At 42.2% G+C, this 24,929-nt stretch overlaps 1 protein-coding gene across 7 annotated transcripts in view; it reads left to right on the top strand.

Annotated features, from left to right (window-relative positions):
* Positions 1 to 24,929, top strand: part of RBM33 (RNA binding motif protein 33) — a 154,951-nt gene that overhangs the window by 30,239 nt on the left and 99,783 nt on the right. For 4 of the 7 annotated variants that reach the window (XM_070077226.2, XM_008263876.5, XM_008263874.5 and 1 more), the window contains exons 3-6: positions 6,685 to 6,733; positions 13,238 to 13,314; positions 16,045 to 16,357; positions 19,960 to 20,079. In XM_070077226.2, coding sequence (XP_069933327.1) covers positions 6,685 to 6,733; positions 13,238 to 13,314; positions 16,045 to 16,357; positions 19,960 to 20,079 — 559 coding nt within the window. The remainder of the gene's footprint in view (positions 1 to 6,684; positions 6,734 to 13,237; positions 13,315 to 16,044; positions 16,358 to 19,959; positions 20,080 to 24,929) is intronic. The other 3 variants (XM_070077227.2, XM_008263877.5, XM_008263875.5) reach the window with 1 other exon arrangement.

The following is a 24,929-nucleotide window of genomic DNA, read 5'->3' as shown; positions in this document are numbered from 1 at the left end:
TAGGCCTATCAGCAGGGAGCTGAATTGGAAGTGGAGCAACGGTGACTCAAATCGGTGCTCATATAGTTGATGTGGGATGCCGTTATCCTGCTGGCAACTTAAACCATGTGCCATAACGCCAGCCCCAAGGAATGATCATTTTACACACTTTCTTACTATTTTAAATACTGTGTTGATATGTTAAGTTTACTGGAGTTGCAGTCAGAAAGTTTAATTATACAGGTAAATGTAAAGAACAAAAGTGATATATTACTTTGAATGGAATATTGGGTTCTTTTTTGTGAACAGCAGTGTCTGGAAGTCTCAGAAAATAACCCGCAGTGAAAACTTCAGGGCCTAACTTTGCGCTGCAGCTGTTCAGGCCGTTGCCTGTGATGCTGGCATTCCGTGTGCGTGCCACTTCCAGGCCCGGCTGCTCCCCTCTGATCCAGCTCCCTGCTCAACACCTGGGAAAGCAGTGGGAGATGGCCCAAGTACTTGAACCTCTACCGCCCATGTAGTGGAGTTGGAGCTCTAGGTTCCTGGCTTTGGCCTTTGCAGCCATTTGGGAAATGAATCAGAGCGTAAAATAATCTCACTTTCTCTGTAACTCTGTTTTCAAATAAATAAATATTTAAAAAAAACCCAAACTTTGTAAGTCTTACCAACTGTTTATTGTTCTTCAATACACTATAGTGTATTTGTCAGGATTCTCCAGAGAAAGAGAACCAATAAGGCAGTTAGCTATCAATCTATCGGTCATTATGAGGCATTGAATCACATGGCTATAGAAGCTGAGACGTCCCACAGTCAGCCTTTTGCAAGGTGAAGATACTGGAGAGCCAGTAATGTAGCTCCAGGCCGGTCCTAAAGGCGTGACAACTGGGGAACCAGTGATCTGAGGCTGAGGCTGAGGCTGGAATGACTGTCCGAGGGCAGGAGAGAATGGATGTCTCAGCTGGGGGAGAAGGTGAAGGTGAATTTGCCCACACTCTGCTCTTTTGGTTTTACTTAGTTTACTGATTGAAATGCTAATCTTTGCAGAAATACTCTAACAGCAAGCTGATCCATGAAATTAATCTAATCATTAATTGTGTTAAAAAGTTGAGTAGAGCTTAGAACTGAGTCTTACAGAAGAAAAGATCTGGGGCTGGTGTTGTGGTATGGTAGGTAAAACTGTTGCTTGTGGTGTTGGCATCCCATATGGGCTCCAGGTTCGAGTTCCGGCTGCTTCACTTCCTTTCCAGCCCCCTGTTAATGTGCTAGGGAAAGCATCGGAAGGTGACCCACATGCTTGGGCCCCTGCACCCATGTAGGAGACCTGGAAGCAGCTCCTGGCTCCTGGCCTCGGCCTGCTCCAGCCTAGACTGTTGTGGGCATTTGGGGAGTGAACCACTGGATGGAAGATCTCTCTTTATCTCCCTCTCTTTCTCTGTAACTCTGCCTTTCAAATAAATAAATAAATAAATAAATCTTCAAAGAAAAAAAAAAGAAGAGGAAGTCGTCTATCAGGCAGTGTTGAAGGTGAGCAGAATAAAATATAGAGAGTTTACTCATCATTTGAATTTCTCCTTTGAATCATCTCTACTTATCTGTATTCATTTTTCTTTCTGTATTGATTTTAGGGATCTTTTATACTTTCTGAAAGTTTATTTTTTGTTATTTTGTAATAACTCCACTCCTTTCCCCAGTCTGACATGTGTTCCTTTTTTTTTTTAAGATTTTATTTGAAAGACAGAGAGAGAGGTAGAGACAGAGAGAGAAAGGTCTTCCATCTGCTGGATCACTCCCCATATGGCCACGATGGCTGGAGCTGAGCTGATCAAAAGCCAGAAGCCAGGAGCTTCTTCCGGGTCTTCGACACTCGTTCAAGGCCCCAAGGACCTGGACCATCCTCCACTGTGCTCCCAGGCCACAGTAGAGAGCTGGATTAGAAGTAGAGCAGCTGGGACTTGAATTGGCGTCCATATGGGATACTGGCGCTGCAGCGTGGTGTCTACCCCCTGCACCACAGTGCTGGCCTCATGTTTTCCTTTAAAAATGTCTCTAAACAGATTTTTAAATAATGTAGTCAGATTTGTAATCTTTTTCCTGTATTTTTTTGTTTAAAGATTTCTTTATTTGAAGTGGAGAGATACAGAAAGAGGGATACACAGAGAGAGAGAGAGAGAAAAAAAAAAAGGAACGAGTATCAACTGATTCACCGTCAAATGGCTGCAACACCAGGGTTGGGCCAGGTGGAAGCCAGGAGTTTCTTCCAGGTCTCCCATGTGGGTACAGGGGCCCAAAGACTTGGGCCATCCTCTGCCGCCTTCCCAGGTGCATCAGCCATCAACAGGGAGCTGGATTGGACGTACAATAGCCTGGACTTGAACCAGTGCCGTTTGGGGACTGAACCAGTGGATGGAAGATTTTCTCTCTGCCTCTCTGTAACTATGCCTTTAAAATAAACAAATCTTTAAAAAAAACAACAGCAGGAGTTGTGCCAATCTGAAGCCAGGAGCCAGGAGCTTCTGGGTCTCCCACATGGGTGCAGGGGCCCAAGGACTTGGGGCATCTTCTGTTTTCCCAGTCCATAGCAGAGAGCTGGATCAGTAGAGCTGCTGGGACTCACTTGAGTTGGTGCCCATATAGGATGCTGGCATGGGGAACTGGTGGCTTTGCCTGCTATGCTACAACTCCTAAACCTTTTTTTTTTTTTTTTTTTTTTTTAATTTATTTGAAAGACAATGCCAGGGGCTGGGGGTGGGGGAGATAGATCCATTGGTCTTTTGTGGGAGTTGGTTTCCACTTACTCTCTGTTCATTCCCCCAAACTGCCACAATGGTCAGGGCTGGGCAATGCTAGTTGATGTAGTTTTTTAAAGAAGATTTTATTTGTTTATTTGAAAGCCAGAGTTACAGAGAGAAAGGGAGAGATAGAGAGATAGCTTCCATCCACTGATTGCATTCCCTCAATAGCCACAACCTGCTAGAGGTTGGATAGGCCGAAGTCAGGAGCCAGGAACTCTATCAAATCTCCCTCATAGGTGGCAGGGGCTTAAGCCCTTGGGTCATCTGCTGCTGCTTTCCCAGACACATTAGCAGGAAGCTGAATCAGAAGTAGAGCAGCTGAGACTCAAGCAGCACTCATGGATTGCTGGCAGTGCAGGTGGCACCTTAACCTTCTGCGCCACAGTATTGGCCCTAACAGTTGATGTCATTTTGATACTTTAAATATTTAATAATAAATTTCTTCCCTTCAGTGTACATCTTTTGTGAATATCCAACTTTACGATGATGTTAAAGAAGCACTTTTCTTGGTACATTGTAGTTAGGATTTGGATTCTTTAAAAAAAAAAAAGATTTATTCATTATTTATTTAGATGTCAAGAGTTACAGAGAGAGAAAGAAGAGAGAGAGAACTTCAAACTGCTATTTCACTCCCCCAAATGGCTGCAACAGCTGGGGTCTGGGCCAGATTGAAGCCAGGAGTCTGGAACTCCATCCAGGTCTCCCATGTGAGTGCAGGGACTCCAGGACTTGGCAGTCGTCTCTGCTTTCCCAGCACATCAGTAGGGAGCTGGATCTGAAGCGGAGCAGCTGGGAGTTGAGCTGGAGCCCATACAGGATGCTAGCTTTGCCAAGACAGCTTAATCTGCTGTGCCACAGCGCCCGCCCCAGGATTTGGATTCTGAAGCTAGATTGAGTTCACTTGCTACCGGTGTTATCATTTCCTGCTAGGTAACCTTCAGCAAATTATTTAACATGTCAGTGAGTGTCTTCATATTTTGGGTAATCTGAGGATCTACCTGAGAGGGTTACTCTACCTGTTTAGAAGCTAATGCATGTAGCCGGCGCTGCGGCTTACTAGGCTAATCCTCTGCCTTGTGGTGCCGGCATACTGGGTTCTAGTCCCGGTTGGGGCGCCGGATTCTGTCCCAGTTGCCCCTCTTCCAGGCCAGCTCTCTGCTGTGGCCAGGGAGTGCAGTGGAGGATGGCCCAAGTGCTTGGGCCCTGCACCCCATGGGAGACCAGGAGAAGCACCTGGCTCCTGCCATCAGATCAGCGTGGTGCGCCGGCCGTGGCGGCCATTGGAGGGTGAACCAACGGCAAAGGAAGACCTTTCTGTCTCTCTTTCTCTCTCACTGTCCACTCTGCCTGTCCAAAAAAAAAAAAAAAAAAGCTAATGCATGTAAAAGAGTGCAGTCCCTGGCACATGAGATACTGAATGAATCTTGTTAGTTTCTTATTTAAGCAGTTGTAGGTCTATGGATTTATTCCTAATGTTTCCTACTCTGCTTGCTGGTTTGCCTTTCTTTTTTTTTTTTTTTTTTCTTTTTTTACTTGATCTTGGACCACCCTGCTTTCTTACTAGTCCTGGAAACAAGTACTGATGTATATATTTTCTGTATTTCCTGCTCAATTTATAGCTGATAATAATGATCTTGTATCTTTAAAAATGTTTTGGTGTAAAAAATTAAGTAGTCATTAAAATTGTTTTCTATTTTTTTTGTGTGTGAAACTCACAAATACTTACTAGATTTTTTGCTTGTAAAATTACTGGCAGTTATTCCTGTTATCATCTGAATTACTGTGCCCTGGGAAAAAATGGTATTATTTTCCACTTTTAGTTATTTCAAGTGATGCCTAGAGGTGTGCTTGTCTTTAAAGAGGTGCTCATATGTCCTTGGTCATCTAATCAGATTCTTAAATAGGGCTGTTCACATTGTTTACTAGACAGCCTTTTTCCCCTGGCCCTGGAGGGGCACAGAAGCTTGTAACACAGATGATCTAAACAATATATCTGGCAGATGATTTGTGGTTCCAAAATGTTGGAAGAAGGTGTCCATTATTCTTACAGGCACCTGTATGCAGGGCTGTATCATGTTTTTCAAGGATTGTTCCTGTGCTGCATGTGTTGCTGCTCTGTGCTTTAGGCAAGTTATTGAGATATTTTCCTATATACAATGAGGGTAGAGGAGTTACAACAGAGTGACTTAAAATAGCTAAGTGACTTGCCAGGTTGTTTCTAGTTCTAAAATGTGTTACAAAGAAATGTGGGTTTCTGTTTTAACTCCACAAATGTGTTCCTGGAGATTATAGTATTCTGCAAAGTTGCATGCTAAAAATAAATTTTGGACTAAAATAGTGCTGGTGCTGATGTCTCAAAACCTGTAGAATTTTGTAGCCATAGCTTTTGGAAGAAAGGAGTAACAATCCCAGTAAGAACATTGGTGCAGTGTTCATGGGCATCTGCACATAAAAATTGTAGTCATTTAATGGTATATCTTCTTCTTTAATGTTGGTTTTTAAAGACATTTGCTTGTAAAAGATTGATTTCCTTAGAATTAAAAATATAATCCAGTGGTAGCCATCTTCATCAATCAAAAATTACTTTATTTTATTTTATTTTATTTTTTTATTTTTGACAGGCAGAGTGGACAGTGAGATAGAGAGACAGAGAGAGAAAGGTCTTCCCTTTGCCGTTGGTTCACCCTCCAATGGCCGCCGCTGCAGCCGGCGCACCGCGCTGATCCGATGGCAGGAGCCAGGATCCAGGTGCTTTTCCTGGTCTCCCATGGGGTGCAGGGCCCAAGCACCTGGGCCATCCTCCACTGCACTCCCTGGCCATAGCAGAGAGCTGGCCTGGAAGAGGGGCAACCGGGACAGAATCCGGCGCCCTGACCGGGACTAGAACCCGGTGTGCCGGCGCCGCACGGTGGAGGATTAGCCTATTGAGCCACGGTGCCGGCCCAAAAATTACTTTAAATAAATGCTGAAAAATACCTTCAACTTCCTGATTTGCTTAGAATTTCTACTTCAAATTGTGAGAAGGCCTTCTCTAAATCACTTAAAACAGAAATATGTTGGGGACAAATTACAAATTCCTTTTGCTAGGATTATTTAATTTTATGTCCTCAGCGTAGTTTTAAAATTTCTTTTTTTTTTTTAGTTTTTGTGAATGATAATGAATGTTGGTCTTTTTTTTTTTTTTTCTTAAGATTTATTTGTTTGAAAGGCAGAGTTGCAGAGAGGCAGAGGCAAAGAGAGAGGTCTTCGATCTGCTGGTTCACTCCCCAAATGGCTACAGCAGCTGGAGCTGCACCTATCCAAAACCAGGAGCTTCTTATGGGTCTCTCACGTAGATGCAGGGACCGAAGCACTTGGGCCATCTCCTGCTTTGCCAGGCCATAGCAGAGAGCTGGACTGGAAGTGGAACAACCAGGACTCGAGTCAGTGTCCCAGGAATTGAATCAGTGTCCATATGGGATGCCGGCACTGTAAGTGGCAAATTTACCAGTTACGCCACAGCGCTGGCCCTGTTTTTTGGTCTCTTACGGTTTTGGTTTTTATCTTCTAAATTAATGATATTGAACAGTTTCTTATTTCTTCATACATTTTTGAAGACAAGAGAAAACTTGAATTTACTTAGTAGAGTTTCTTGCATTGATTATTTAATAGGTCCATTTAATCAAGAGATTATATTGAGATGTGAAACCAAGATTAGAAGTCCAGTGAGGTACCTCCTTATCAAAGCATTATACTTAAAAGACAAAAAATGCTTCCTCAGTATTTGGAAATACATTTTTACTACTAATACAGGAATATAGAGCAAAGTTAACATGGAGGTCCACAAACTCTGGAGTTGTTGGTAATTTCAGTGACCTGTGAACTTTCCAGTCTGGTACGAACAATACACTGGTGTGTGTCTTTTTCTCCCCAGCGAACTGGAAGACGACTTACTTGGAGAAGATTTGCTATCTGGAAAAAAGGTAAGAAGTAGAGGTCCTTTTGAAACAAAACGGTAGTTATTTTACTATACTTGGAATGCGGGAATACATTGCTTAAATATGGGATGTGTAACTAAGAAGTTGGGTATAGACTACATTTTTGTAAATTGGTTTATTTTTTAATTTCACAAATTAAAAGAGCTGATTGTTTAATCTATTAAATACTGTGAAGCAAATCCTGAAAGGTTCAGCTGCATCGAAGGCATTCTAGTGGGTATTGGATTTGTGATAGTAGTGTGGTAAAATTACTCCTTGCCCTAAAAGAATGTGATATTTAGAGTTTAATATTTTGCATACTGGGTCAAGAATTTATTTTTGGGAGGTGTTCAGAGCCATGCATTAAGATGAACACGCTTAAGCATAACGTTCCCCAAGAAAGTCTAAAACCTAGTGTAGATTTTTCAAATCTCTTTGATCACTAAAACTTTGCAGCAGTTACCTTTTTTATTTTACTTCCAACTTTTTTTTTTTTTTTTTAAAGATTTATGTATTTATTTTAAAGGCAGAGTTACAGAGAGGCAGAGGCAGAGAGAGAGTCAGCGGTCTTCCATCTGCCAGGTCACTCCCCAAATGGCTTCAGTGGCCAGAGCTGGGCTGATCCAAAGCCAGGAGCTTCTTCCCTGTCTCCCATGTGGGTGCAGCGGCCCAAGGACTTAGGCCATTCTCTGCTGCTTTTCCAGGCCATAGCAGAGAGCTGGGTCGGAAGTGGAGCAGCTGGGACTCAAACCAGAGCCCATATGGGATGCCGGCATTGCAGGAGGCAGTTTTACCCGCTATGCCACAGTGCCAGCCCCAGCAGTTACCATTAATGTGTGTATATCTATATGTTTTGTGTGTGTGTGTGTATGTGTGTGTGTATTTAAAAAGTTATGATGACTGTTCACTACAGTTATACTCAAGCTCATTATACTTTTAGGTTGAGATTCATCAGTAGTATTGGTATTTCAGATACTTCAAATCTTTGACTTGTCACAACCAATTAGATTGCCTTTTTAATTTCATTTGCAATATTTTTGTGAAAAAATAATTTTTTATTTGAGAAGCAGAGAGAGGTATATCTAAAATATATGGGTTCACTTTTCAAATGTGCACACTAGCTAGTGCTGAGCTAGGGAGAAGAAAAGGGCCCAGAGCTCCTAGTGGGAGGGAGGGACCCAAGTACATACACCCTCAGCTTCTGCCTCCTTGGGAACACATTAACAGGAAGCTGGATCGGGAAGCTCAGTAGCTGGTGCTTTGAACCAAGCACTCCAATGTGGGATGTAGATGTCCCAATTGAATTTTTTTTTCCTAAGATTTATTCATTTACTTAAGGCATAGTTACAGAGAGAGAGAGAGAGACAGAGAGAGATGTTCCATCCACGATTTACCCTCCAAATGGCAGCAACGGCTGGAGCTGAGTGTATCTGAAGCCAGGAGCCAGGATCTTCTTCTAGTTCTTCCACATGGATGCAGGGCCCAAAGCATTTGGGCCATCCTCCACTGCTTTCCTAGGCCATAGCAAGGAACTGGATTGGAAGTAGAGCAGCAGTCACTCGAACCAGTGATTCCGGTTCTGCAGGTGGAGGCTTAGCCTACTACACCACAGTGTTGGCCCCTGTAATTCTCTCTCTGCCTCCTTTTTTCTTTTCTTTTTTTTTTAAAAGATTTATTTATTCGAAAGGCAAAATTACAGAGAGGCAGAAGCAGAGAGAGAGAGAGAGGGAGGGTGAGACAGAGAGAGAGAGAGGAGTCTTCCGTCTGCTGGTTCATTCCCCAATGGCTGCAACGGCCAGAGCTGCGCCGATCCAAAGCCAGGAGCCAGGAGCTGCTTCTGGGGCTCCCATGTGGGTGCAGGAGCCCAAGGACTTGGGCCATCTTCTACTGCTTTCCAGGCCACAGCAGAGAGCTATCTGGATCGGAAGTGGAGCAGCTGGGACTAGAACCAGTGTTCATATGGGATGCCAGCACTGCAGGTGGTGGCTTTACACGCTCAGCCACGGCACCGGCCCCTGTAATTTTCCTTTTATATACCTCTGTCCTTGTAAAGACTTTGTTCAGGACTCTAATCAAAAAAGGTGGAATGCACTATTTGACTTGGATATAATACTGACTGTTGTGGGAAAGTAATCTTTTTATAGACAAGTTGATTTTTGTGCCTTGGTCGCATTTCAGTGGTTAAGAAGCTTTCTGACTGGCTCAGTGGGAGATGCTCTTCATCTGCTTTAGGTATTCGGGAGCTTGTCTACTTTGCAGCAGCCCGTTACCTTTACCTTCTCATTTCCTCTCTTCTTTCCTGACATAGAAGAAATACGTTGTGCTTTATAGGAGTCAAAGTGTTCAGAATGTAAGAAAGTTTAAAACTCTCATGGCTGTTTGCCATTTGCACTTTTCCATATATTTCAATTATTTTCAAAGTTAATTTGCTTTTTAAAATGTCTAGTTTTTATTTAAAAAAATTTTTTAAGCGATAGAGACACACACACACACAGTGCAATCACAAGCTTCCATCTGTTGTTTCACTCCTGAAATGTCCGTAATGACCTGGGCTGCCCAAAGCCAGAAGCCAAGAACTCCATCCATAATTTCCTCATGGCTGGCAGGGACCCAACTACTTGAGCCATCAGCTGCTGCCTCATAGGGCGTGCATTAGTAAGAAGATGAATTTGGAAGTGGAGCTGCGGCTGAACAGGCAGTTTCATATAGGATGTGAGTGTTCTCACTGCTCAACCAAAGGCCTGACCCTCTTTAAAAGATTGATTTATTTGTAAGTTAGAGTTACAGAGAGAAAGAAAGAGATAGAGATATCTTCCATCCTCTGATTCACTCCCCAAGTGGCCACAGTGGCCGGAGCTAGGCTGATCTGAAGCCAGGAGTTAGGAGCTTCTTCCTGGTCTCCCATGTGGGTCCAGGGGCCCAAGGATTTGGGCCATTTTACACTTTTTCTCCAGGCTATTTGGGATGCTGCCTTTACAGGTGGTGGCTTTACCTGCTACGCCACAGTGCCAGCCCCGGTTTGGTTTCTTTTTATTTGATTTCTAGTACCACTGAATCTTCTTTTCAGGTACCACCAAATTTATTGATTGAGTCTGTGACTAGAATTCATAATATGGGTGCATTGGCACTGCTTCTCTTCTGCCCACTGGTGTTCTTTGTGCACGGATAGGCCAGTGTCTGGGAGACTCCCAGTGCACCAGTGGCTACAGGGAGGCACAGACATCAGATAATCAGGGGCAGGTACCTCTGTGTTGGGAAGGGAGGTTTTGATCAAGTGGTTTTTTTTTGTTTGTTTGTTTGTTTTTTTAAATGATAAAGGCAGAGTTAGTGGGCAGGGGTGTGGAGGGGAAATATTTATAGAGATCTTACATCTGCTGACTCACTCTCAGAAGGCTGCAGTGGCCGGGGCTGGACCAGGCCAAACCCATAAGCCTATAACTGCAGCCAGGTCTCCCATGTGGGTGGCAGGGGCCCAAGTACTTGAGCCTTCTGCTGCTTCCTCAGGCACATTAGCAGGGAGTTGGATCAGAAGTGGAGCAGCTGAAACTCAAACCGGTGCTCAGATGGGATGCCGCTGTTGGAGATGGCACTGTAATCTGCTGGTGCTACAGTGCTAGAGTCAAGTTTTAAATATATGATCGACATGCAAGACTGCCAGTTTAGGGTGCAGCTGGCTGGTGTGACCCAGTTACAGTTTTAAAATGTGGGATGATGTTGAGAAAGAATTTGGATGCCACTTCGTAATTCCTTCTTTGGCTTTTGTATTTCACTTTTGCATCAAGTAGTCGTGGTCAGGTATTCTTATGGTACATGAGGTAGTCTCTCTTATCTTTGCCAGTTTTGGGAAATATTTACGGGACCACTTTCTCCCATTTTAATTTCATTTATTTGAGAAGGAGAGAGCAGAAGCTACCTCTCATCTGCTGACTAACCTCCCAGTGGCCTGGGGTCAGAGCATCTATCTGGGAATGTAATCCATATCTCCTGTGTGAGTGACTACCCCATTTCTTTATCTATCACCTCTGCCTTCCCAGGTCTGCATTTTCAGGAAGCTGGAGTCAGGAGTTGGAGCCAGGAATTGAAACCAGATACTGTGATGACGGACATGAATGTCTTAACGAGTGTCCCAGCTAGTGTCCATCTTAGCTAGTGTCTACCACCCTCTCCTTTCTCCCCAGTGTTGAACTTCTGATGTCCCTTATGATTCTCTCTCTCTTTCTCTCTTCCCCTCCCTTTCTTCATTCATTCCTCCCTTCCTTCTCTTTCTTTTCTTTTTTTAAAAAAGACTTATTTATTTATTGGAAAGACAGAGAAAGAGAGAGAGAGAGATGTCTTCCATCTGCTGGTTCACTTCCCAAATGGCCGCAGTGGTTGCAACTGGGCTGATCCAAAGCCAGGAGCCAGGAGCTTCTTCCAGATCACCCTCCTGGGTGCAGGGGCCCAAGGACTTGGGCCATTTTCTACTGCTTTGCCAGGTCACAGCAGAGAGATGGATCAGAAGTGGAGCAGCCAGAACTCGAACTGGCACCCATATGGGATGCTGGCTCTGCAGGCAGTGGCTTTACCCAGTATGTCACAGTGCCGGCCCTGCCATTCTTCTTTACTGCATACTTCTGTCCTATGGGAGGAACAACCTATCTTTTGAACTAGATTGAGAGAAAGACTCTCAGTAGCATCCATGGCCACATGGACTTCCTCTCCTGGGATCTGATGCCTTTCTTTCCTGCAGACCAGTCACCAGCTATTCCAACCTCAGTTGAAGGAACTGTTCACCAACCTCACTGGGATGTGCTGAAAATCAACTTTGTCGGTTGGCGCCGCGGCTCACTAGGCTAATCCTCCGCCTTGTGGCGCCGGCACACCGGGTTCTAGTCTTGGTCGGGGTGCCGGATTCTGTCCTGGTTGCCCCTCTTCCAGGCCAGCTCTCTGCTGTGGCCAGGGAGTGCAGTGGAGGATGGCCCAAGTGCTTGGGCCCTGCGCCCCATGGGAGACCAGGAGAAGCACCTGGCTCCTGCCATCGGATCAGCGTGGTGCGCCGGCCGTGGCAGCCATTGGAGAGTGAACCAACGGCAAAGGAAGACCTTTCTCTCTGTCTCTCTCTCACTGTCCACTCTGCCTGTCAAAAAAAAAAAAAAAAAAAAAAAAAAAGTCAACTTTGTCTCCGGGGTTCAGCCCAATTTTCTGTGAAGTGTTTATTTGTTTTGTTTCCTGTGTCTGTTATTCAGTAGGTTCAGAATTGAGAAAGAAGGTAAACCCTGAAAAAGTACAATTTGACAACTGTTAGGGCCCACTACAATATGTATTCCTTCGTGTGTGTGTGTGTGTGTGTTTGGAACAATTTCCTGAATTGGACCGGTGTGCCCATGGCAGACTGGCTCATACCTGGTAGTGGCATTCATTTTGCTCTCAAAGCTGGCACATTCTGGATGGCAGATTATGTAGTCAATTAAAAGAAACTTCATTTTCAGTTTGTTAAGCTCTCTGTTATCATATGAAGTCCATCCTTCCCTCTTCAGGGAAACCAACTTAATGACCATTGTTCACTTTATTTTGTTGCAATGCCGATGATTAGGTGGAATCCCTTGGACTAATAAATACTAGTAAGATTGTTTTTGTCTAAAGTATTGTAAAAAAGAATATAAAGTCAGGTTTGGGAAGCCTGTTTTTAATAAGACGTAGATGCCAGAACAAGAAGTAGAAATCCAAATCCTTTTTTTGTCTTTACTTTTTAAAAATATGTGTGTCTCTGTGTGTGTCACTTTGATTGTGCTGTAGAAGGGGAGTAGTAATTTATATATGCCACTTATACATATAAATAAGTGATTTTTTTTTACATAGGGCCAGGAAGTGTAAAATATCCCCTTCCCCCAGTGTAAGCTATTGTAATGTACTTAACATAGCAAACCTGAAATTTTTGACAATTGCTAGGCTGCCTCTGCTTACTGATTGTATAAATACATTGTACAATGAAGAACAGCTATGAGGAACTGAACTACTTACATTTTTATATGTGATTTGTCTTGGAAAAACCAAAATTGTTACTTAGTTTGGTGATTCAGTTACCTAAAATTTGCTTATTTCTGAAATACATTTTCAATGTTAGGTCTTACAGTCACACTTTAAGCACACTATCTTGTGTGTGTGTGTGTTTTTTTTTTTTTTTTTTTTTTTTTTTTTGTGTGCATGATAAGTAAAAAATTACTTGTAAGGCCCCACCAAAACCCTCATACCTTTTCCTTTTTTGTTTAATTAGAATAAATGTGATCACTACGCTTGCTGCTTCTATATGTGGCTGTGACATCTAAACCTGAGTCTGGGGTGGTAGTTAGTATGCCATCTGCAGAGTCTCTTGATCATCCACTGGGGATATCAAACTAGGAGAATCTTTTGGATGGCAAGTGTGTTAATAACATTAAGTTACAAACATTCCAGTCAATGTAGTTTTGCATTTTTGTAATAAGTCTTTTTATTGAAGTGACATGTATTAATTAGATTTTTTATTTTAATTAGAATCAGTCGGATTTGTCAGATGAAGAGCTAAATGATGATCTTCTACAAAGTGATAATGAAGATGAAGAAAATTTCAGGTACTCAGTATGAATTCATTAAATGCTCTTTAACTAAATTGATAGGAATTGTTTGTAGCTTATAATGGAATATAATTGAGTAATATGTTATATCTTTAACATGTGGCTACATTCTAAACAAGATATTAGTATATCTTTGATGTGGAAGCCACATGTATTCTATAAACAGATCAGCTGTTTAAGGTTGGCACAAGTCTTACATTTAATCTCTGCGTTCTATTTAGTTAGTACTAATCTTTTAAAGAGGATGATGGCTGCGTACTCTTAAACTGTTCATTGCAGTTTGATGTTGCTGCTTTTTTTTAAAAAAAGTTGTTATATACATACCTGTTTGATAAATTACTGTTTTGGAAATGCTTTTGTACCTTAGCCTCTATTTAACTATCTGAATACAATGAGTATCTTCCTGTTGACATAGTAAGCTATATCATAAGAGGAAATATATTTATTATACTCTGGTAGGTAGAATTCTTTGAATTTTATGAGGAAACATCAGGAAAATGTGAACATACTTCTTGGTTATAAATGTAATTAATAAAAATATACCATATATTTGTAAGAGGTTTTTTAATATAGAGTAATTTTCACCAGTAAAAATTGTTTTAAGTTATTTACCAGTTACGTAAATTTCCCAATTCCGTTAGTTGACATTGTATTTTCATCTTTTAGTTAGGTTGCACTTGACATATTTCTTGAGATTTTTAGCCATGGTGTTTTTGGTGTAATCAATTTTTTTGTCAGGATTGGGTACTGAGTATTTATAAACAATCTTGTATTTGAAGCTTTACCTTGTATGTTTTCCTGGCATTTTGCTGTTGTGATTGTTTTGCAGTTTTACAACACTCTTTTAAATTTTTTTTAAGAGCTATTTATTTGAAAGACAGAGGGAGATATAGAGACAGGAGAGATATTCCATCTGTTGGTTTACTCCCGGGATGGCTGCAGCAGTCAGGGCTGGGCCAGACTGAAGCAATGAGCCCGGAACTCCACCTCATCTTCCCCATGAGTGGCAGGGGCCCAAAAACTCGGGCCATAGTCTGCCTTCCCAGGAGCGTTAGCTGGAAGCTGGATTAGAAGCAGATCGGGGGCCGGCGCTGTAGCATATTGGGTTAAGCCTTTGCCTGTGTGCCAGCATCCCATATCGGTTCAGGTTCATGTCCTGGCTGCTCCTCTTCTGATCCAACTCTCTGGTAATGGCCTGGGAAAGCAGTGGAAGATGCACCCCTGTGAGGCACCCAGAGGAAGCTTTGGGTCCTGGCTTTGGAAGCTTTTTCATCCTGGCTTTGGATCAACCCAGCTCCAGCTGTCGTGCCCATTTGGAATGAAGACCTCTCTCTCTGTCTCTCTTTCTAACTCTGCCTCTCAAATAAATAAATCAATCTTAAAAAAAAAAAAAAAAAAAAAAAAAAAAAAAAAAAAAAAAAAAAAAGGCAGAGCAGCTGGGTCTTGACCTGGCACTCCAGTGTGGGATGCCGATGTCTCAAGTGGTGGCTTAACCCACTGTGCCACGGCGCTGGTCTCTCTCTCTGTTACTTTACTCAGAAGTTATGAATGATTTTAAAAAGGTATTTGTCACTACAATAACTTTTATTTGAATATTGATATGTATTTCACAAAGCTTTTTTATATTTTGAGTTTTTGAACAAGATTTCGCAGTTTGCTTCATAGTTTAAAAAAAAAAACAAAATTCTTCTTAAAATTCCAACAGTGGTTTTCTGCTCATAGGATAATACCTTTGTTTTTACTTCAAAATCTTAGCAGTAAATGCTGTCATTTTGTCACCGGAGAAAATTGTGCAAGAAAGAATTGAGGCATGAGAGAGAGTGAAGTGATAAGGTTTTACTGGGGATAGGGCATCTGTCAGAATGGAAGGGATAGGGAGAGCGGCAGAGGGCTGAGCATGCAGTCTGCTGGGACTCCCTAGGTGTCTTTTTTTTTTTTTTGGACAGGTAGAGTTATACAGTGAGAGAGAGAGACAGAGAGAAAGGTCTTCCTTTTCTGTTGGTTTACCCCCCAAATGGCTGCTATGGCCAGCGTGCTGCGCTGATCCAAAGCCAGGAGCCAGGTGCTTCCTTCTGGTCTCCCATGCGGGTGCAGGGCCCAAGCACTTGGGCCATCCTCCACTGCACTCCCGGGCCACAGCAGAGAGCTGGCCTGGAAGAGGAGCAACGGGGACAGAACCGGTGCCCGTACCGGGACTAGAACCCGGGGTGCTGGTGCCGCAGGTGGAGGATTAGCCTAGTGAGTCGCAGCGCCGGCTGGACTCCCTAGGTTTTTAAGGGAGCCTGTTTACCCACCTCTAGGACAAAGGATGGGGAGTCATAGAGGAAGGGTTTGTTGGGTGAAAATTAGCAAATTCCTCCCCAGATTTGCTGGCATGTCATTCTTGGACTTGGCTAATCAGACCTGCTTCCTCATCTGATTAAGTTGGCTCTTGTGGTTGGTTAACTAGCAGGTGATGGTAAGTGGAGGCGCTCTGTGGTTCTGGATCAGCACATTGAGCCTTGCTGTATGCATTGAGTTTATTGAGTTTACTGGCTCAGTGACATAAACAGTATGTGTTAAGAGCTTACAGAACTGGCTCACTGTAACATATTGAGCTTTGTTTTCTCTCATTGTTGGAGTAACTGCTTTATCAATGACTGGAATAACTTGAGCTAATTTATGTCATGATTTAGTATTGAGCTCTACTCTCTTTGCATTCCTTTCCTTATGTTTTTTCCTTTCTAGCTCTCAGGGTGTCAAAATTAGCCTGAATGCCACATCTGGCATGGTTACATCATTTGAACTGTCTGACAACACTAATGACCAATCTGGAGAGCAGGAGTCTGAGTACGAACAAGGCGAGGATGAACTAGTTTACCACAAGTCTGATCGATCAGAACTGTATTCTCAAGAGTACCCAGAAGAAGGACAGTATGAAGGCCAAGATGCTGAGTTGACAGAAGACCAGATAGAGTATGTGGAAGAGCCAGAGGAGGAACAGCTTTACAATGATGAAGTGTTGGACATCGAGATCAACGAGCCTTTAGATGAATTTACCGTGAGTCTTTGCCCCTTTGTATGAGCAAGATAACTAGGCTTCTGGCACATTGCTCCTAGACCATCTGAAATCTGTTTCCCTCCCTTGGGAGGGAGGGAAATTAGACCTTATTATCACTGTCTGCCAGTTTCTTTATCTGAGCTATGACAAAGTTTGTGTTGACAGCTTGTTTGGCCAGAGGTAATGCTCCTTTGTCATTCTGCAAGGCTGCAAAGAATCGTGACCTTGAGAATTGCACCCTAAGGAAGAAAACAGCTTTGTGTGTTGGAGATATACTGTGAATTGTTAGAAGTACTTAATGCAGAGCTTTTATCCAGGCTTTAGACAAGATCTGATAAAGTCCTTCTAAGGTGAAAAGATTATTGACCTGCTAAAGACATCTTTAAGGTGCTAATATTCCAGAGTGATTGATGTCCTGTTCATTCATCCTTTTTGTAACTGAGACCTGTCTAAACCTGAATAAAGAGATGGGAGGTTAGTTTAGGAAATGTCACACGTAATTTGTTATATGTAATCAGGAAGCAGAGCTTGTGCTGATTTCTATTTCACAAAGACAGTTTTGTATGTAGTTTTTTCTCTTTAAGTTGAACCATCGTGCAAGGAAAATGTACTAGTGTGTGCTTGCTCATCTGTCTTAATGATTCATCATAAAAGAGATTGAGTTTTTAAAATAAACAATGAGATTCATGAGGGAACGTGTGATTTCTGTGGATGCAGTAGTATCTTATTATTTCCAGGAACGTGAGAGTCCCATTGAGGTGAAGTGTAAATGGGGCTGTTGGGATGGGGATGGAAGTGTGCAGAGTTGACCTGAGAGATTTCCTTTGTAAGAATAGTTCTGCTTTGATCTGTTAATGTTTGTATTCAAAGTATGCTTTCATTTGAGAAGCAAGTTCAGGAATTACTGAATTTCTGTTGTTTATATATACAATTTTGAAAAGTATTGTTTATGTGGAACCTTAGTATATTTAATTCCAGTCATGACTGTGTTTAGGTGGCTCAGTAGTTTTAAGATTTGATTCTTTGTGGCGGGCTGCTCCTTAAATTTGGTAATGAAAAAACGAAATGTTTGTGGCTTTCCTAAATAGAATCATGTAACATGCATCATGGGGACTTGTCATTCCAATAAAGCTGTAATGATTTGTTTTGGAAATAAGTTCTTCACTAGTGTGGACAGATGTCTTCTGGTTTCCTGGTGTGTTTGTATACTTTGTTAAACTAAGACATTGTCATGGTTGAAAAAAACTCCACAATCTTTCAGTTTATTTTCTAGTTATAGAATCTCATTATTTCTGCTACCTATTAGTAAAATAAAATAGGCTAATCTTCTCTGGGGTCCATTCTCCCCTTGTAAATTCAAAACAGTCTTTACCCATGTCAAAGCACTGGGGACACAATACTGCTTAACCATCAAGAGATGACATGTAGGTTACCCATGAACTTAGAACTTAGTGGGACAGATCCCAGTGTGGAAAGTGCTTGATAGACAAGTACATACAAGCCACATGGGCTGTATCTCCACTTCGGCATTCTTAGAGTTTGCTGTAAAGTACACATAGTCCCTGGCTGCAATAAAATCCAACATGATGACCCAATATTTTGTCTCAGATTCACATGTTGAAATGTGACAGTTTTAAGTACTCATAGTACTCTTCCATATTAAATTGAATTTTTTTCTGAAACACTTTTGCTTAAATGTTAGAAAAGGGTTCTGTTATAGAGGACGGTAAACTTTATGTTGAGGAGAACCAGTTAAATGTCTTTCTACAAGGAGCATCAGCTTACCTTACTATAACTTGTTAAAGCCACTGGTCATTTTTTTTTTTTTATACACTCATCACAGTGGTAGCATCTGAAATGACCACTTTGGGTAGGAAGAATTACACAGAATTAAACTGAAGTACCGCTCCTTTGCTTGGCAGTGGGAGCCTCCGTTACTGTCTTCGTAGGCTGTCACTGATGTGCAGTTTATTTTTTCGTTGTAAGACTGATGAACACATGAGTAGATTGTGTCCCTGTGTACCCAGCAGTATTTTAGTTTGGTAAGTAGTTTATTTCACTGGTTTCTTGTCCCAGTTGGGATTTGTTAACCGCTTGGCTAAATCCAGAAGAGAGCTCTGAAATGCATTGTGGAACGGGAATGTATTCTCTTTGCTGGAGCTGCGTGGAGGGATTTGTGCGTAATTGGGTGCAGAGTCATAAAACCATGGCTTTGTAATTGGGTGAGGCACTGTTCGCTGTGAAGACAGGAGGTCCAAAAGTGTTGGGAGAGCTGGTAGCACAACGGGAGTGTTCTTTCCTACTATTCCCCAGGGTCAGGAAGGCCCCTAAGTTTGTGAATTTTGCTGGTGCTATTCTTGAGATTGAATTGTTGTACCATTTAAAAACTTGTGCTCTTGTATTAGTATGGAATGCGTGTTGTTTTTTAATCAACAAAATATTAGAAAATCATTGGTGTCTTATGTTTTCCGGAGCAGCTTATTAGGGCCTGCAAAATTAACATAGGCTGAGATTTCAAAAAACACTGCTCTGTAAAAGCAATTTCAGATTGACATTGATGGAAAGGACAACAAATTTTTGTTTCTCTTTGGGAATCCAGTGGTAGATTGTGTATTGACTGAACATTTTGGTTATCATCATCTGGCCTTATTTGAAATCTGAATGTTCTGCTACTGGTGATTAGTGGGTGCTGATAGTTGTACTTTTTGTTAGGATGCTTAGTTTCTTCTGGACAGTCAAATGCAGTGTGTTCAGATCATCTTCAGAAGCGTTTATGGGCACTGAGGTGATCTGTCAACTTGAGCAGAGCTGCTTTCTTTGGGGATTGTAGTCGACACTCTCAAGATAACATATTGTAGGTGATTAGGGTTCTTATGTAGGTGATTCTTTGGAAGGTAGCTTGCCCTATAACCATTTTACTGTTCATTTTTAGCAAGTGGCCAGGGACACTGGGAAGCCCACCTTCACTGAGTAGGATTAACTCTTCCTACGCTTGTTAGTGATGCCAATAAAAGCCCTGCCTCTTTGGCTGCTGTGGAAGTCTCCAGTCAGCTTGCCTGCTTGCTTGCTTATGTGTTAAGGGGATACCTACTCTGATATGCCCCTTACCATTTCATACAAAACTCGAAATTGTCCTTTCATTGACGGGAAGCAGCCCATGGAGAACCCAATAGTAAGCCGTGATTTTTTGAGCGCTGTTACGTTGAACTGTCCATACTTTGGTCGCCTGTCATCGCAGAGCTGGACATGATTTCTGCCCTCTTACTGCTGCTGAGCTTCTTCATGAGAGCACACGCACGACTTCTTCGTATGCTTGCTTCTCCTCAGTGTTGACTTGAAGGAGTCCTGGCAGGCAGAAAGCAGAACTCCATGGAGCTAGCCTTAGCTGTGAGGTTAGCATGGTGTGCTTTGTTCGCATTAAAGCATCAAGATTACATTCTAATTTTTTGCTTAATGCTTTGTGCTCAGTCAAGTAATTATCATAGTGAAATTTGCTAAAATAATTAAGCATGAGTCATAAAGATGATAAAGTGCCTTTTTTAAAAAATAAAAACACCCAAAGCTGTATGAGAAAAATTTGCTTTCTCTTTAATGGCTGTTAGGATGAAGAATACTTGCAGGCTTATGGTGGGCAACAAGGGCTGCAAGAGCAGGAAGACTATGTTGCTGAAGATGAATTAGATGAGATTACTGAGTCCCAGGTTGCTCCTGAAACTGAAGAGGTATTGTTTATCTTTTAAAAAGGGTCCAAACATTTGCTGTTTTTTTTTTTTTTGTCTTCCTCATACTTAAAACGAGCAAATTTTTAGAATTAGTGAAAAGCTGATGTACCTCCCTTTGAACTGTTAGTGTAGTAAAACCTGGAGCTTTATAGGCTCTGGGAATTGAGCTCTGGTGTGCTGTGATTTCAGAAAGCATGTGCCCTCTACAGAGCTTTAAATGTTTTGTGGGGGTATGGGTGAAAATTTTTAAGAAGTACGATGCATCCCTTAGTGGTTTGAAAGCAGTGCTATAATTATTTTAAATTAGTTAACATTAGTTTACCTTGGATCATTATCATTATTCCAAAGAAAACGTTCAGATTCTCTATATATTTACATGCTATTTTAGGTGTTGATGAAACAAGCATGATGAAGCTTGGTTTTTGTCCTCAAGGAAATTGCAGCCTAATATGGTAGAGAAGACAGACACAGAGGTGCTTGTGACATACGTAATGATAGGAACAGTGAGGCCAGACACACTGTGAGGCGCTCACCTAGGGAGCCCCGGGAGGCTGTTGGAAGTGCCAAGGTTGCATGGAAGAGGTGAGCTTCTGCAAGCAGGTCTGGGAAGTCTAGACGCTGGCGGGAAGCAGAGGGCAGATCACTGTTGTTCTCTGTTAGCGGTGGCTCCTGGGGCCAGGCGTTGAACTTGGAGATCATCCTTCAAGGACTTGATTTTCTGAGAAAAGCTTTCCTTTTTAGTGTTTCTTCTCAATTTTCCTTACTACCTTTCCCTCTCCTTTTTTCAAGGGGTTGTAAAAACTGACATTTGCTGCTTAGACCATTTCCTTTAGGTGTTGCACCAAGGATTTAGGAAGTCAGCCCATAACATGTTTTATTTACTCTCTATTTTTCCAGTGGAGACGTGTGATTTTTCCTTCTATAAAGCTAGTCTCAGCCTTGTTCAAGCCTGATAAGGGGTATTTAGGCAAATTTAGGTACATTTGAGAAGACATTAAAAGGGGGAGGGGAGCAGACAAAGGCTGCCCTGGAGATCTTTCAAGGTAAAGCTGAGAGGAAAACCAACGAATTTGGTGCCCATTAATAACATGCCCTTCTTATTACTTTGTGATATTTTAAAGTTGGAAAATTAATTTCATTTATTTTCCCCTGTAATTTTAGTTTTTTTTTTTTTTCATGACAGTATTTCCTGTAGTTTTCTCTAGTATTGTGTTTATAGCATATTATGGAATGGGGAAAGGTCTTATAGATTTCAATCTTAAAGTGATGTCCAGCAATTTAAACTATTTTATTGTAAAGCGTTTTAAAAAAATAAGTGTTACATTGCCTGGGTACCTTCTGAAGGTGTTGGTATGGCTTCTCTGGGTATTTTGACCTTCTATTCCTAAACTCTGTTATTAAAATAATAATGGATTACCTTTATTTTCATTGTGAGAGGAGGGGACAGGGAGAAGCAGGAAAGGAGAGAGCCATAGACAGAGAGGGACAGAGGGGAGGGTATGAATGGGGGCAGGGCATGGTGTCCTGGCTCAGTGGGTAAAGCCAGCCACTACAACAGGAGTCCTGAGTCCCAGCCGCTCCACTTCTGATCCAGCTCCCGGCTGATTGCCTGGGAAAAGTAGCAGAAGATGGCCCGAGTGCCTAGGTGAGGCTCCTGTTTCCTTGGTTCAGCTTGGCCCAGCCCTGGCCTCTGCAGCCATCTAGGGAGTGAACCAGCAGGACAGTCAGTCGTCAGTCAGTCAGTCTGTCTGTCTCTCTCGCTCTCTGACTTTCAAATAAATAAATCTTAAAAAAAAAAATTACAAAGGCGGCGGAGGGGCTTTGGAGGGATATTGATAATGAGATCCAGCCTTTAAAAAATTGAAATCAAACATGTGAAACAGAATACCTCAGAGTGACTGAGAAAGGGATAATCATTGAGGGAAAAGTTGAAGTCTTGGTTTTTTACCAATATGAATCTAGTATTGATGAAATATTTCAGTGTTAAAAATATATGTGTGATGTGCACATGCACATACCCCAAAGTTGGGTGGGTGGAGAATGTTTTAACCATGTTGTTGTTAGTGTTGGGCCTACTTACAAAATAGAAAACTCACCAAATATTAATTAATTTCTCACTAATGTCAAGAAATTATAGAGTACATTTTGGATCTGGTATTAGTTTCACCAGGTAATCAGATACCCGAGATCTTCCAGACTTTCACTGTACAACTCTGGTTTGGCTGCTCTAGGGTGAAATACAGGAAGACTAAAAGGAACCTTGCCCACCCTTTAAAGAAAGGCCTATCTCAGGGTTCCCATACAGCATCCATAAATGTATCATTAATTAAGCCTTTGTCATGTGGCTATACCTAGCAACATGGGAAAGCTGATGTTTTAATTAAGTGACAGTTCAGCTACAATTGAAGGTTTTGTTCAAAATTTTTTTTCTACTGTATATTTGAAGTCCAGACTTCAATCCAGGTCTCCCACATGGGTGGCAGGGACCCAACCACTTGAGCTGCCTCCCCAGGTTGTGCATTTGCCAGAAGCTGAATGGAAAGTGAAGTGTGTAGATAGCCCAAGCAGTGTCTTATCTGCTGTACTGAGCACCAGCCCTGAGGGTTTCACTATTAAGAAAGTGGGAGAATGAGTAACAGTGAGTAACAAGTTTTCTCTTCACTCTTGGTATTAGGGTTTTTTCCTATTTTTTTTTTCAAATTTAAGATTTGATTTGATTTAATTTATTTGAAAGGCACAGTTAGAGAGATCTTCTGTCTGTGGTTCACTTTGCAAATGGTTGTAATGGCTGAGGCCAGGCCAGGCCAGGCTGAAGCCAGGAACCTGGAGCTTTTTCTGGGTTTCCCAGGTGGGTGGCAGGATCCAAGCATCTGGGTCATCTGCTGCTGCTTCCCCAGGAGCATTAACAGGGAGCTGGAGTGAAAGTGGAGCAGCTGGGTCTTGAACTGGCGCCTCACTGGTGGAGGCTTAACCTTCTGCACCACAATGCCGGCCCCAGCTTTTTTTCTTTTTAAAGATTTATTTATTTTTATGTGAAAGAGTTACAGAGGTGGGGGTGGCGTGGGGAGGGGTTGTCTTCCATTTGCTGGTTCACTCCTGAGTGGCTGTAATGATCAGAACTGAGCCAGCTGAAGCTGGGAGCCAGGAGCTTCATTTAGGTCTCCCACATGAGTGGCAGGGGCCCAAAGCCCTGGGCCAGCTTCCACTGCTTTACTCAGGTCATTAACTGGGAACTGGATGGAAGTAAGTCAGCTAGGACACCCATCGGAGTTCCCGTGTTGCAAGCTCAGTTTTACTTGCTGTGCCACAGTGCAGACTGTAGGCATTTTTTTCCTTAAGGTTTATTTGTTTGAAAGGCAGACTTACAGGAATTGAGGTGGGGGGGAGGCAGAAAGATCTGCATTCCATTGGTTGACTTCCCACATGGCTATGATGAGGGAACTAGGCCAGGATGAAGCCAGAAACCCAGAACTCCATCCAGGTTTACCACGTGGGTGGCGGGGGCCCAAACATTTGAGCCCTATTCTGCTGCTATTCCCAGGTTGCATTAGCTGGGAGCTGGATTGGCAGTGGAATGGCCAGGGCTCAGACTAGAGCTCCTGTGGGATACCACAATGTTAGGCTTTTATTTATTTATTTTTTTCAAAGATTTCTTTTTTTTTATTTGAAAATCAGAGTTGCAAAGAGAGAAAGAGAGAGACAGAGAGAGCTTCATCTGCAGGTTCACTTCCCAGATGGCTGCACTGGCCTGGGCTGGGTCAGGCCAAATCCAGGAGCCTGGAACTCTGGGTCTCCCACATGGGTAGCAGGGATCCAGACACTTGGACCATCTTCTTCTGCTTACCCAGAAGCATCAGCAGGGAGCTGGATTGGAAGTGCAGCAGCTGGAACTTGAACCAATGTATACAGCAGCTTAACCTGCTATTCCACAATGCTGGCTCCAATATTATGCTTTTTAAAGCCATTATAGGGGGACCAGCACTGTGACATAGTAGGTTAAGCCTCTGCCTGCGGTGCCGGCATCCCATATGGGCGCCAATTCAAGTCCCGGCTGCTCCACTTTCTGCACCTGCCTCTCTTGGTCTGTAATTCTGTCTCTCAAATAAACAAACAAATCTTTATTTATTTTTTTAAAAGCATTGTAGGAAAACAATGATTGGGTCATGTACAAATACTATAAAACTGCAAAAACAGAAGTTCAGACAAATAACATATGGTGACTATTTACATGCATAATAAACCTAAGAATATATTTACTATGTAAGAGTTAATATTTAGTACATAGTATGTTCAGTATATATACAGAAGAGTACTGTAGAAAGAGGTAAAATGATATGGAAAATAATTAAATGTAATAAGCTGATGAATAATAAACATGAAAAAATATTCAATAAAATAAAAATTAAAACCAAATAGAGATTTTAAGCCTATTTTAATATAGGCAGAAAGCAACATTGCTGATTAGGGTTTAGTTGCATTCTGTTAGGGAAACATGTTGGAAACCTTATCCGGAGACAATTTCCATGGTCCTCTGTCTCTACTTGTTTTGTGAGTGAATCTCTGCCTACCTTTTGTCTTAGAATCTCTACTCTGAGATGGTTGTCTCGCGGATGTCCTCCAGAATCAAGGGCAGGCTTGCCTATGCCTTATGGCAGATTTGTTCTCTAGGCTCAGGGAGCTGGTGCAAGAATGCTGCCACGAATGTCATTAATTCGAAGCTTAGTTTACACACAGGCTCCATATTAGCTCGCAAGAAGAGTACAACTTCAGACCCTTCACTGTTCCTGAGAGTACAAAACCCTAAAGCACTTGTCTTTTGACTCCACAATTCCACTGTAACGAAGTTATTC

Source organism: Oryctolagus cuniculus, chromosome 7 (genome assembly GCF_051225735.1).
Source record: "Oryctolagus cuniculus isolate XC-2025 breed Fujian yellow rabbit chromosome 7, ASM5122573v1, whole genome shotgun sequence".
Lineage (NCBI taxonomy): Eukaryota > Metazoa > Chordata > Mammalia > Lagomorpha > Leporidae > Oryctolagus > Oryctolagus cuniculus.
Note: the sequence above shows the minus strand (reverse complement) of the source record. Positions and strands in the feature narration are given on the sequence as shown.